General features: G+C 46.0%; 1 protein-coding gene across 1 annotated transcript in view; it reads left to right on the plus strand.

The window, feature by feature from the left end:
* The first annotated feature begins 736 nt into the window (after positions 1 to 736).
* LOC144892171 (uncharacterized) overlaps positions 737 to 13,910 on the plus strand; it is a 55,664-nt gene continuing 42,490 nt past the window's right edge. Inside the window, exon 1 of the mRNA XM_078777433.1 lies at positions 737 to 1,158. Coding sequence (XP_078633559.1) covers positions 737 to 1,158 — 422 coding nt within the window. The remainder of the gene's footprint in view (positions 1,159 to 13,910) is intronic.

The raw sequence follows: 13,910 nt of genomic DNA on the forward strand, positions 1-13,910 counted from the left end.
TGCGCGAATTTACGTCACGTCGGCAGCGAGAAGGCGTTCCCCAACACGAACCAATCAGGAACTGCCATGCCCACTTATATGATCTCCGAATTCCTGTGACAGGAATTAGCGTTACACTGGCTGGAAGTCAATCGCTAAAGGCGCTTCCTCAGCGCCAATAAACTTTTAACAACATTCGTGACATAAACAAATGTATAAATCCTGATGTGAAGTTCCGTACGGGTGGGTGAATACAATTACGAATTCAAAATCGTAATTGTTTTCACTCAATTCCAATCATCAATTGATACTTTAACAAAATACTGTTTTAAATGACGGTTATGTTTGGATATTATCAAACCCGCACATTGCCGTCATCTGTCCACTTCCACATTCGTGGCAGGTTCATAATTCTCATCAAAATCTAAGCAGTATTTGAAGAATTTCAAAAAAAGCCACATCACTTCATATCGGTAAATATTTTTCCATCGTGTTTGGAAAAACTGGAAAATTGGAAAATTGGAAAACAATACAGCCTATTTTACTCCAGGGGGTCCTAGGATTACCCCCCCCCCCCCCCAAAATATCGTTGCGATCGGTTCAGCTGTTTTTGCGGTACCTGGGAACAGACGGACAGATAGATATTTGGTGAATTATAGCAAGATTATCAAAAACCTTGAAAACTACAAAAGCCAAATAATCTCCAAATATAAAAACAAATAATCACTGAGAGTAAATAATTTAATGTCATTACCGGATGTACTTCAGATATATTTTGCTGTTAAATTTTGAGGTTACCAAACTAACAATCCTGGATCTGGACCAAAACCAGCTGAAGTCTCTTCCTAGTGGAGTGTTTGATAAACTAACACAACTCACACATCTGGAACTGGACCAAAACCAGCTGAAGTCTCTTCCTCGTGGAGTGTTTGATAAACTAACACAACTCACACGTCTGGATCTGGAGCAAAACCAGCTGAAGTCTCTTCCTCGTGGAGTGTTTGATAAACTAACACAACTCACACATCTGGAACTGGACAACAACCAGCTGAAGTCTCTTCCTAGTGGAGTGTTTGATAAACTAACACAACTCACACATCTGGAACTGGACAACAACCAGCTGAAGTCTCTTCCTCGTGGAGTGTTTGATAAACTAACCAAACTCACTAAACTGTTGCTGTACCAAAACCAGCTGGGCTGTTCCTGTCCCTTGTCTTGTCAAAATCTGTACGAGCTCCATTGCTCTGATCAAGAGTTAACTTATTCCCAAACAGCTCCTACAAATTATCAGGGAATCGCATTATTCCCATGGGATTAGGCCAGATTAAGAAAAAAGAGTTGGTGATCGTCCCCGCCCGACCCTACGAAACACACCCGACCCGAAACTTTTTTTATTTTTTATTTTGAAAAAATCATTAAAAAACGATCTTTTCACAGTCAAATTTGGCGCCGTTCTGCACCGCATGCGCAGTGCGTGCTGCGCAGTGCATGCTGCGCAGAGCGTCGCAAGTGCCTCGGGCAACTTCACCCATTTTACGTTAGCCATTCATGGCGGCTATTGTGTGAGATTTTTCCCGCTGAAATCTATTGATTCGTGCTGCTATGGACACCATTCTCTACAGCTGTGGAAGTGTGTTCACGGAGATCGACAACAATGGTGATGACGATGCTGACCAGGATACCAGACTCGCTGATCTTTATGTTCGTGCCAATCTGAACTGTGCTTCCCCTATATAACTAGCGTACGACTCTGCTGGCTTTGAAATGCTCTGCATCCACTGTGGTACTGAGGAGAATTTGGTCGAAAAGGCAGGGCAATACCCTCATTGTAACATTTGTACTGCAAAGCCAGTACCAAAGCGCGGCAGAAATCTTGTTCAACATGCTCGATAGTTTCAAGGTGCCAAGGGCATGGTGTTTATCTGTTTTTCCGATGTCATGGTGGATATGCATGTACAGGTGTCTTGCCCTTTCACTACCAAGCTCAGCTTGGACGTTCAACATCATCCAAAATCACACAAACACTGTGTTTCATAGAGATTTGGGCAATGTCTGTAAATCTGTGAGATGAATGAAGAAATTAAATCATTTTGAGGAGAAAGGAGTCTTTATTTCATATTTTTCCATGTCAACAAAACTCAATGGAAAGTAGGGGAAAAAAAAAAAAAAAAAAAAAAAACCTCCCTCCCTTCCCGAACTTTTGAGAAAAAAGGACGATCACCAACTCTTTTTTTAAATCTGGCCTTATGCACATTATGTACAAGTTATTTAAAGTACAAACATTAATGCAAAGCAATGTATGCAAAGTGTGTATGAAAGGAAGTCGTAACCCCCCTGTTGTATTTATGATTGAAAATAAAAGAGTCGGTCGATATGGAATTTCTTTATTTTAATTTTCCACAATTCCTCTCAAAATGAACTCACAAAATCAACAAAAATGATATTTGAAAAACTACATTATTATTACTGGTGAGGTACCCGTGCTATGCACGAGTGAGAGGCCAGAAGCAAACAGACAATGCAGAAACGGCGAATGCTAAAGCATGAAACCAAGAAATTCCACATTCCTGTTTTTTTTTTTGTATACAAGATCGAGGCTCATGAAAGAGCTAACATTAATCGCACAAAAAGACAAACCGACACACAAAACACAAAAAACAAGGGGAGCGGCAGACAAGATGGGGAGAGCGGGGAAAGGACACAAACACGACATTTGAGAGCAGGGACATCGGGAGGACTTGGGGGGAGGTGGGAGAGGAATAAAACATATGAACACTGCAAGGACTCTGGGGTGAATTACCGGGAGTAGAAAAGATCAAGGTTTTCGATGGGGGAAGATAAGAGATGGTGGTGAACAGCTGTTTTAAAGACCTGGAGGGAGGAGTGGGATTGAAGGGAGTGGGGGAGTTTGTTCCAGAGGCGGGAGAAAAGGGGAATGAAAGCGTGAAGGTGAGCAGAGAGCCTAGACTTTGGCAGTTTAACCATAAGAGGGTTGCAGGCAGATCTTGTGCGACCTCAAGGAATATTGGGGGGACAGAGCACAGAGAGAGCTGGGGGAGCAAGGACGGAGAGGAGTCAGTAGAAGACAAAGACCACCAACCTGCCTGCGGTGAGTGAGTGAAAGGCCCTCGGAGTTGACTACATCGCAGGAGATTCCAATGATTCTGAAAGCTTTGGCCTCAACAGCGTGAAGCCGAGCAAGGTGTGAGGCAGGAGCACCAGCCCAGAGGGGAGAACAGTATTTTATTGAGCTGCGGATGAAAGCCTTGTAAGTGGTGAGGAGCTCAGGTGTGCCAAGGAAGGACTTTGCACGACGGAGGATGCCCAGTCGGCGACTGGCTTTGGAGGCCAGCTTGGAAATGTGGTTTTCCCAAGAAAGATCATGGCAGATAGTGAGACCCAAAAGCTTGAGCGACAGAACTTCTTGGAGAGGATTGTTGAGAAAGTAGATGGGAGGGTTGTCCAGTCTGTCCTTTCGGAGAGACATTGTAAGAGTGTGAGATTTGTCAGGATTGAAAGACATGTTCCACTTGTTTGACCAGTCTGTGATTTTGTCCAGGTCTGCAGAGAGTGAGGAGGCTGCAGACTGCCGATCTGAGGGATGAGGAATGGAGCGGCAGGTAGTGGAGTCATCAGCAAAGAGATAGAGAGGATTTTCCAGAGAGTCGGAGAGGTCATTGATGAAGACCAGAAATAGCACAGGGCCCAGAACACTACCTTGGGGAACTCCAGCCAGAACAGGAAGGGAAGATGAGAGAAATCCATTCAGGGCCACACGTTGCCTATGACCAGAGAGGAAATCCGCAAGCCATGAGTGGAGATTTCCCTGAATACCATAGGAGGTGAGTTTGGTGAGCAGAGCTGGGTGCCAGACCGTATCGAAGGCTGATGCCATCTGGTCCAGTTGCAGAATCAGAGTCGAGGTTTGATAAAAACTTCTCCACCCTGTCAGGAGAGAAGGACACAGAGTCCAGGAGCAGTTGGGTTCGACTGGGAAAGGTGGGAACAGAGAGAGATGGGTTTGGGACACAAGATTTTGAGGCAAACACAGAGTTGAGGCATTCGGCTTTGTCACGTGCAGTGTCAACTGTGTAGTCATTTGAGGTAAGGGAGGGGATGGAGGGGGAGCAAGCACCAGAAACGGATTTGACCAGATGCCACCAGGATTTGGAGGAAGGAGACAGGTTTGAGAGTTCAATCTTGAGTGTGGAGAGATAGTGCTTCCTGGCACTCCTGAGGGTAGAAACACACTTGTTTTGAGCTTGGTGGAAGGAACTGAGACTGCCTTCAGTTGGATTTGCCTTCCAAGACGCAAAGGCAAGTTGTTTCAGGGCAACTGCCTCACCACAAGATTCAGTGTACCATGGACGGGAGGAAGGGTAAGACAACTGAAGACGAGGTGGGATAAATCTGTGCATGAGAGAGAGCAGTTTGCTTTGGAAGAATTCCCAGGAAGAATTGATGTCAGAGGCATTAGAGATGGGAGACCAGTCCAGTTGATTGATGGCTGCTTGCAGACCGTGCCAGTCGGCCTGAGTGAAATGCCAGACTCGTCGGCGCTGAGGAGGCTCTCTGAGAATGGCCAGTGAGATGTCCACTTTAACAAGCACATGATCAGAAGAACCGATTGGAGCAGAAGAAGAGCAGCAGACATTTGCAGGGAAGTTAGTCATAACCAAGTCCAGAAGAGAAGATACTCCATTGACTGAGATCCGGGTCGGGAAATTGACAGATTGTGTCAGTCCCAATTAGTTGCAGAAGTCCTTTGCTGAGGTGCCATGGCTGGTGAGAGATGAACCCACACCCAGCCAGCTGGCATGATGACAGTTGAAGTCGCCACATATGAGGAAGAGAGAGTTTGGATGAGTTGATAGAAGTTGGTCCATGTTGTCCGACAGAGAAATGTAAATGGAGTCATCACTGTTTGGAGGACGGTACAGAACACATATGAACAAAAGGTGGGAAGCCGTAGCCAGAGGTACTCCTGTGGGTGGGATGGAGAGAGGGCAGTGCAGAGAGAGTGAGGTAGAGAGTTTTTGATAAAGATAGCCACCCCACCACCAGGACGAGGATCAGGTCTATCGTACCGGAGGAGGGAGTAACCAGGAAGAGATATTAAGGAATCAGAGACATCTTGAAGGAGGAAAGTTTCTGTTAAGCAGATCAAGTCTGGATTTTCAGAAGCAACCTGAATGGAGAGATCAATCAGGTTTGAGCGAAGGCCCCGGATGTTTGAGGTCCATACCGTTAGTGAGGAGAGAGGGGGAGCATCGGGTGCAGGACAGGGGAGGGGAGGGGTAGGGTCAGATGAAGGGTGAGAGGGGGATGTAGGAAGAGCAGTTGATAGTGTGTCAGAGATCACAGAAGAGTTACAAGAAAGGGAAGGATGAGGAGGACGAAAGGTTTGATGGTGATGGAATGAGGCACAGTGAGAGTTTGTTTGAGGAGGGGCAGAGGAAAGTAGAAGGTTGGGGGAGGTGGAGGTATAACATAGGAGGGAGAGGAAGTGGGGAGGAGGCAGCTTTGAGAAGGAGGTGGGAGGAGGGAGAATTTGGGAGGGATGGTTGGGGGGGGAGATTTGAAGGGGAGGGGCAAGGGGGGAGTTTAGAAAGTGGATGATTAATGAAAGATGAACATATATAACAAATTGGGTTTGTTGTGATTTTCAAGTTAGCGATTCGTTTAAGAACGATGGAGGAGGGATGGAATGAATGAGAATTTAGAGCATGGAGTGATTTGGAATCATAAGAGATTGAATATTTTTTTGAAATGGAATGAGTTGAAGAGGAATTTGAAAGGAGCATTTTAAATAAGAAGAAAAACAGCGTGTTGTAATAAACCACTGAATAAAACACTGAAGGGGATAGTTGAAACATATTTAAACAGAACTGTGAAGAACAATCTTATATTCACAAAAATACCAATGGGGAGAGGAAGCCTAGAGCGACGACCACGAGTCACTTGAACAGGGCAAAAGGTGGAAGGCAAGGGGAAAATGGGGGCGGGGTGAGACAGCGCACGTGGGCAGAGGCAAAAGCACACGAGGAGAAAGGGAAATAAAAGTTTTTTGGTTTGTTTTTTGTTTGTTTTTGGGGGGGGGGGGGTGTGGGGGTTACAACGTTAGACAAATAGTAGATGTTTGGTGAAGCTTGGTGGAGAAGGGGAAATCAAAAAAGCTAGCAAAACAGCGAAGGAAGGAACAACCTTCGACGGGGGAAGCCTGAGGCTGCAAGGCCTTGCTCGCGACGCGGCAAACAAACGATTAATTTATGAAAGATAAACACTGAGAAACTTCCAAGGGGGACACTATAAGTTCACACACCGAACGATAAATACAGTTTCGACAAAATACAATTGTGAACAGACTTAACTTTGAAAAACGTGGAGACCGTGTGGCCCGCCGAAAACCCCTGCCACCGTCTCCAAGATCTCGCGAGATCTCTCAAAGATCTCTGTAGCACCTTTAGTCACACATCAGACATGGACAGTAAGTTTGTGAAGGACTTCCATGAAAAACGGACCCGTTCACAAACAAACGGGTGCGTTCACGTATAGAAACATTGATCGTGGGTCCGTGGCGAATCTGCATTTGGCGATCCGCGAATTTCATGTTTAGAAAGTAGAAACCATCACGGCATGTCCTCATTCACTTGAACTCAATATCTCTTTTTTCATTCCAAACAACATAACTCCAATCACAAATTAAATAACATAAAAAAAATTAAAAAAAACTTTTAACAACATTCGTGACAAACAAATGTTGAAATTCTGATGTGAAGTTCCGTACGGGTGGGTGAATACAATTACGAATTCAAAATCGTAATTGTATTCACTCAATTCCAATCATCAATTGATACTTTAACAAGATACTGTTTTAAATGACGGTTGTATTTGGATATTATCAAACCCGCACATTGCCGTCATCTGTCCACTTCCACATTCGCGGCAGGTTCATAATTCTCCTCAAAATCTAAGCAGTATTTGTATAATTTCAATAAAAGCCACATCACTGTTCATATCGGTAAATATTGTTGCGGTTTTGTGGTTCTATAATAAGGGTTAATTTCCCCTCCTAGTTAGTTACACTACAACATGTAGCCTCGCAATAGTTCAGTTATTTCTTCGTAAATGTAAGCGTCGTCCTTTTCCTGTGTTAGTTTTGCGTTGAGTAGGCCAGTGAAAATTAGGTGCCCTTATTATGCTTCGATGCTTTTGGTTTTGGTGCAAAATACCATGAGGCAGGCCTGAACAAGTCGACCGAGGCCGAAGGAAGGCGGGGCAGGAGGAGTGGGAGTGACCGGTAAGAACGAGCCGCCAATTAGGGCTCGAGGGGAGTGGCTCACCACTGGTGCAAGAGGCGGGGTTTGGAACATTTGATGCGGGCTAGGGCGGGCTGATATAACCCTGTGCCCAGAGCCCCCCACGTCAGACCACAGAGGAGACACGCTGAGTTATGAGTTGAGAGTCAGAGCAGTTCGGGTGAGAAGAGTTACGAATCGGAGTTGTGAGAAGATGCACGTGAGATTGCGTTGTGTCGAGTCATGTCGGAGGAACTGAATAACTCTGTGTATACGAACTTTTCCCTGCTCCCCGTACTCCGCACAGTATTAATCGCGCTGTAAAGACGACCCGCACCGGGCCACAGACGCACGTATTTTCCTTCTGCCTGCCTTTGGGGATATACGCGCCACGAGGATTTTCCCACCTGCCTGCCTTCGCCGGGACACGTGCTGTGACCGCCAGGGGGCCACACCAGGTGAGCTGTTCCCAGAGCGACCGAAGTAGGCGTGCTTTGCGCATGAACTCCTCTTCCTCCATCTCCCTGTTTGTGTATGTGGGCCCATTGTCTGGGATTTATACAGTCACGTGAAAAAGTAAGTACACCCCATGTAAAGTTTTGACTTTTTCAACATATTTCAACATACAGATATGTAGTCCATTGTATAATTTAAATAAACATAAATGCAAATTTCGCATGTGGAAAAAGGAAGTACACCCTTGGATCTAATAGGTGGTATTGCCCCCTTTTGCAGAAACAACCTCAAGTAGGCATTTCTTATAACTGTGTACCAGTCTCTGACATCGACTGGGAGAAATTTTTGCCCACTCCTCCATGCAGAATTATTTCAGCTGTGCGATGTTTGAGGGGTTTCTTGCATGCACAGCTCGTTTCAAATCCTCCCACAACATCTCGATGGGATTTAGACCCGGGCTTTGACTTGGCCATTCCAGAACCCTCCATTTCTTTCTTTTCAGCCATTCCTTGATGGATTTACTGGTATGTTTAGGGTCATTGTCATGTTGCAAGGTCCACCTTCAGTTGAGATTCAACTTTCCGACAGATGGCCTCACATTATACTCAAGCACCCTCTGGTACAATGAAGAATTCATAGTGCATTCTATGATGGTGAGCTGCCCAGGCCCTGATGCAGCAAAGCAGCCCCAAACCATAATATTTCCACCACCATGCTTTACAGTTGGTATCAGGTACTTGTGGTCAAATGCTGTCTTTGATTTTCGCCAAACATGTCTTCTGGTACTGTGGCCAAATAGCTCTACCTTTGACTCATCTGTCCAGAGCACATTGTTCCAGAAGTGCTGGTCCTTGCCCAGGTGTTCATTGGCAAACCTTAGTCTTTCCCTGATGTTCTTTCTGGACAGCAAAGGTTTCCTCCAGGCACACCTCCCATGGAGATCAAATTTGTGCAGCCTCTTTCTAATGGTAGACTCGTGCACTTTGACATCAACAGTGGCAAGAGCTACCTGTAGGTCCCGTGATGACATTCTGGGGTTCTTCGAGACTTCTTTCAGCATCTTACGGTCTGCTCTCAGGCTGAACTTGCTGGGGCGGCCTGGCTTGAACAAGTTGGCAGTTGCTTGGAATCTTCTCCACTTGTGGATGATCGTCTGGACAGTCGAATGATTTATTTCAAATTGTTTGGAGATCTTTTTAAATCCCTTCCCAGACTCGTAGGCATCTATAACCTTCTTTCTGAAGGCCTCATAGCGCTCTTTTGATCTAGGCATGGTGACGCTGCACACTTCAACAACAAAGAGCAAACCAAACTAAATGTCTGAGGTTTAAATAAGACAGATCCCTCCAAGATCCTCTCTAACGATGTTCTAATCATTTGCACCTGAGCTGGTGCACCTGATTCTAATTTTAGGTATTTGAAGTAGTGACAAATGTAGGGGTGTACTTTCTTTTTCCACTTGCGAAATTTGCATTTATGTTTATTTAAATTATACAATGGACTACAAACGGTAAATGCTTCATGATATTTGTTATATTATATCACCTTTATCTATAAATATTGCTGAAATGAAGATCAAATAGCTGTATGTTGAAATATGTTGAAAAGGTCAAAACTTTACATGGGGTGTTCTTACTTTTTCACGTGACTGTAAGTAAGACTGATTAAGACTGCCCTGTGTCTCTTCTTCTTCCCAATCATTGTAAATAGTATATAAATCTGTTCTTCCTTTTGATTCGACCATCTTGTGTTTTCCATCATTGGCTTCGCATGGTACGAATTAGATCGCTCTGATCAGGTTCTATAAGAAAGGTAACAGCACGGGTCACGTGATACGCCATCTGCTTGGGCATACGCAATCACGCGTGGTTCGTGTGAGACTCAATCCCCGCTTCCACTGCGGCGTGGGTACTCAAGGTACGTGCGAAATTGTCCCGAGACCCTTTTCCACGTCTGCCCGGAAGTGGCGACTCAGTCTCGCGGTTTCGAAGACCCAGAGAGAAAAAGGGGCTTAATCTCCCCTTTGCAACGGGAACGGGCTTTGAAGACCCGCAACAATATTATTCCATCGTGTTTGGAAAAACTGGAAAATTGGAAAAACAATACAGGGATTTTACTCCAGGGGGTCCCAGGATTACCCACAAAAAATATCGTTGCGATCGGTTCAGCCGTTTTTGCGGTACCTGGGAACAGACGGACAGATGGACATTTGGTGAATTATAGCAAGATTATCAAAATCCTGGACAACCACAAAAGCCAAATAATCCCCAAATATAAAAACAAATAATCACTGAGAGTAAATAATTTAATGTCATTACCGGATGTACTACAGATATAATTTGTAGTTTAATTTTGAAGTTACCAAACTAACAATCCTTGATCTGCAGAACAACCAGCTCCAGTCTGTTCCTGATTCCATGTGAAACTTCGATAACAAACTCATTTGAAACTAGAACGGCACGCAGTAGAGAGCATACCTACGCCAGGTGAACAGTTTACGTTTTGTATCCCAGAGTTGCCCAGAAAATCACAATACAGAATCACATTGAATCAAAATCAATCACAAGCATCACCATAGCAATGAACAACACAATACCCCGGACTAGTGTTCACACCCCGATCTACTCTTTCAAAGGTTCGGCCGAATAGTCATGGATTTTATATGAACACCAGGCTTACAGTGGTTGGAGGAAGTCATAAGAAATGTTTCAATGTTTGAAGAGCTCTTAATCAAAGTTTTAATGATATATGATCTGGGGGGCATGCACCACCTCCCCCCTCCCCACCACCCCCGCCCACCCCCATCATATATCATCACCCTGTTGTCATCGTTTCAGTTCCCCCCAATTATCAAGTGTGATAACTCGCCCCAACCAGATGTATGACGTAATATATGAACGTTCCCTAAAGGGTGTTGAAAGAAACATAACTGGCAAAGCCAAATGGAATTACATTCTACCTTTCAGAAGTGTAATTGTGGGTATAAAACACACCCAATATGTAGGATAAATATGTGAGGGACATACATACATACGGAGAGACAAACGCTGTAAACACAGAAACCAAACATCGACAACATAAAACATCGTTTGTTTAATCACCAATTTGCCAGTCCGAAAAACCTCTTTGCGAGTATAAATCCCCTCCAAATCATCCCCATCACCCATCTCTTTCAAATCTTCCCCCTTGCCCCTCCCCTCCAAATCTTCCCAATCACCCATTCCTTTCAAATCTCCCCCCACTCCCCTCCCCTCCGAGACTCTCCCTCACTCCTCCCCTCCTAGACTCCCCTCTCACCCCTCCCCCTCAAAGCGTCCTCCCCGCTTCTTCCCCCTTCCAACTTTCACCTTCATCTCCCTCAACCTTCTGCCTCGCTCTTCCCCCTCGTCAAATAACACCTCACTGCGCCTCTCCCAATCACCATCAAACCTTTTGTCTGCCCCATCCTTCCCTTTCTCCGAGCTATTCTGTAATCTCTGACACACCTTCAACAGCTCTCCCTACCTCTTCCTCCTCTTCCACATCTTACCCTACCGCTCCCCCCCCCTGTTCTGTATCCGATGCTCCCCCTTCCTCTTCCTTAACAGTATGGACCTCAAACATCCGGGGCCTTCGCTCAAACATGTCTGATCTCTCCATACAGGTTGCTTCTGACAAACCAGACGTGATCTGCTTAACAGAAACTTTCCTCCTTCACGATGTCTCTGATTCCTTGGTATCTCTCCAAGGTTACTCCCTACTCCGGTATGATAGACCTGAGCCTCGTCCTGGAGGTGGGGTTGCTATCTTTATAAAAAACTCTCTTCCTCACTCGCCCTGCACTGCCCTCTCTCCACCTCACCCCCAGGAATACCTTTGGCTACGGCTTCCCCTTCGCTCCCACCTTTTGTTCATATGTGTGTTGTACCGTCCACCAAACAGTGATGACTCCATCTACATCTCGCTGTCTGAGAATATGGACCAACTTCTATCTACCCATCCCAACTCTCTCTTCCTCATATGTGGTGATTTCAACTGTCACCATGCCAGTTGGCTGGGTGTGGGTACCTCTCTCACCAGCCATGGCTCTTCAGCAAAGGACTTCTGTGACTCACTGGGACTGACACAAACTGTCAATTTCCCGACCCGGATTTCAGTCAACGGAGCATCTTCTCTTCTGGACTTGGTTATGACTAACTTCCCTGAAAATGTCTGCTGCTCTTCTTCTGCTCCAATCGGTTCTTCTGATCATGTGCTTGTTAAAGTGGACATCTCTCTGACCATTCTCAGAGAGCCTCCTCAGCGTCGACGAGTCTGGCATTTCACTCAGGCCAACTGGCACGGTCTTCAAGCAGCCATCAATCATCTGGACTGGTCTCCCATCTCTACTGCCTCTGACATAAATTCCTCCTGGGAATTCTTCCAAAGCAAACTGCTCTCTCTCATGCACAGATTTATCCCATCTCGTCTTCTGTTGTCATACCCTTCCTCCCGTCCATGGTACACGGAATCTTGTGGTGAGGCTATTGCCCAGAAACAACTTGCTTTCGTCTCCTGGAAAGCAAATCCAACGGAAGGAAATCTCATTTCCTTTCACAAAGCCCGAAACAAGTGTGTGTCCACGCTCAGGAGAGCCAGGAAACAATATCTCTCCGTTCTCAGGACCGAACTCTCTTATCTGTCTCCCTCTTCCAAATCCTGGTGGCTTCTGGTCAAATCTGTTTCTGGTGTTTGTTCCCCCTCCATCCCTTCCCTCACCTCAAATGGCCACACGGCTGACTCCGCACGCGAAAAAGCTGAATGCCTCAACTCTGTGTTTGCCTCTAAATCTTGTGTCCCAAACCCATCCCTCTCTGTACCCACCGTACCCAGTCGTACCCAGCTGCTCCTGGACTCTGTGTCCTTTCCTCCTGACAAGGTGGAAAAGTTTCTGTCAACCCTCGACTCGGATTCTGCAACTGGACCTGACGGCATCAGCCCACGGGTCCTAAAATCCTGTTCTTCCGCTCTTTCACTCCCTCTCTCTGTTCTCTTCACCCTCTCTTTTGCTCAAGGTCATCTTCCATCTGCTTGGAAATCTGCCAACATCACCGCTTTGCACAAAAAAGGTGCAAAAACAGATCCCAGCAACTACAGACCAATCAGCCTTCTCCCAATTATCAGCAAAGTCATGGAATCCATCATTGCTTCAGATATGAAATCTTTCCTCTTCTCCAATGGCTTGATCTCTGATCATCAATTTGGTTTCAGACCTGGACACTCTACTCTGGACATGCTGCTTCTGCTTTCTCAACAATGGATGGAGGTCCTCAATGCCAAACAGGAAATTAGAGCAGTCTCCCTTGACATATCACGTGCCTTCGATACGGTCTGGCACCCCGCTCTGCTCACCAAACTCTCCTCTTTTGGTATCCATGGAAATCTCCACGCATGGCTGGCGGACTTCCTCTCTAGTCGTAGTCAACGTGTGGCCCTGAATGGGTTTCTCTCATCTCCTCTTCCTGTTCAGGCTGGAGTTCCACAAGGCAGTGTTCTAGGCCCTGTCCTTTTTCTGGTCTTCATCAATGATCTCTCTGACTCTCTTGAAAATCCTCTGTATCTCTTTGCTGATGACTCTACTCTCTGTCGCTCCATTCTTCATCCCTCAGATCGGCAGTCTGCTGCCTCCTCACTCTCTGCAGACCTGGACAAAATCACAGACTGGGCAAACAAGTGGAACATGTCTTTCAATCCTGACAAATCTCACACTCTTACGATGTCTCTCCGAAAAGACCGACTGGACAACCCTCCCATCCACTTTCTGAATAATCCTCTCCAAGAAGTTCTGTCACTCAAGCTTTTGGGTCTCACTATCTGCCATGATCTTTCCTGGGAAAACCACATTTCAAATCTGGCCTCCAAAGCCAGTCGCCGACTGGGCATCCTCCGTCGTGCGAAGTCCTTCCTTGGCACACCTGAGCTCCTCACCACATACAAGGCTTTCATCCGCAGCTCAATGGAATACTGCTCTCCCCTCTGGGCTGGTGCTCCTGCCTCACACCTAGCTCGTCTTCACGCTGTTGAAACCAAAGCATTCAGAATCATTGGAATCTCCCGCGATGAAGCTAACTCCAAGGGCCTCTCACTCACTCACCGCAGGCAGGTTGGTGGTCTTTCCATCTTCTACCGACTCCTCTCTGGCCTTGCCCCCCCAGCTCT

The sequence above is a fragment of the Myxine glutinosa genome, chromosome 5 (genome assembly GCF_964187855.1).
Source record: "Myxine glutinosa chromosome 5, kmMyxGlut1.1, whole genome shotgun sequence".
Classification (NCBI taxonomy): domain Eukaryota; kingdom Metazoa; phylum Chordata; class Myxini; order Myxiniformes; family Myxinidae; genus Myxine; species Myxine glutinosa.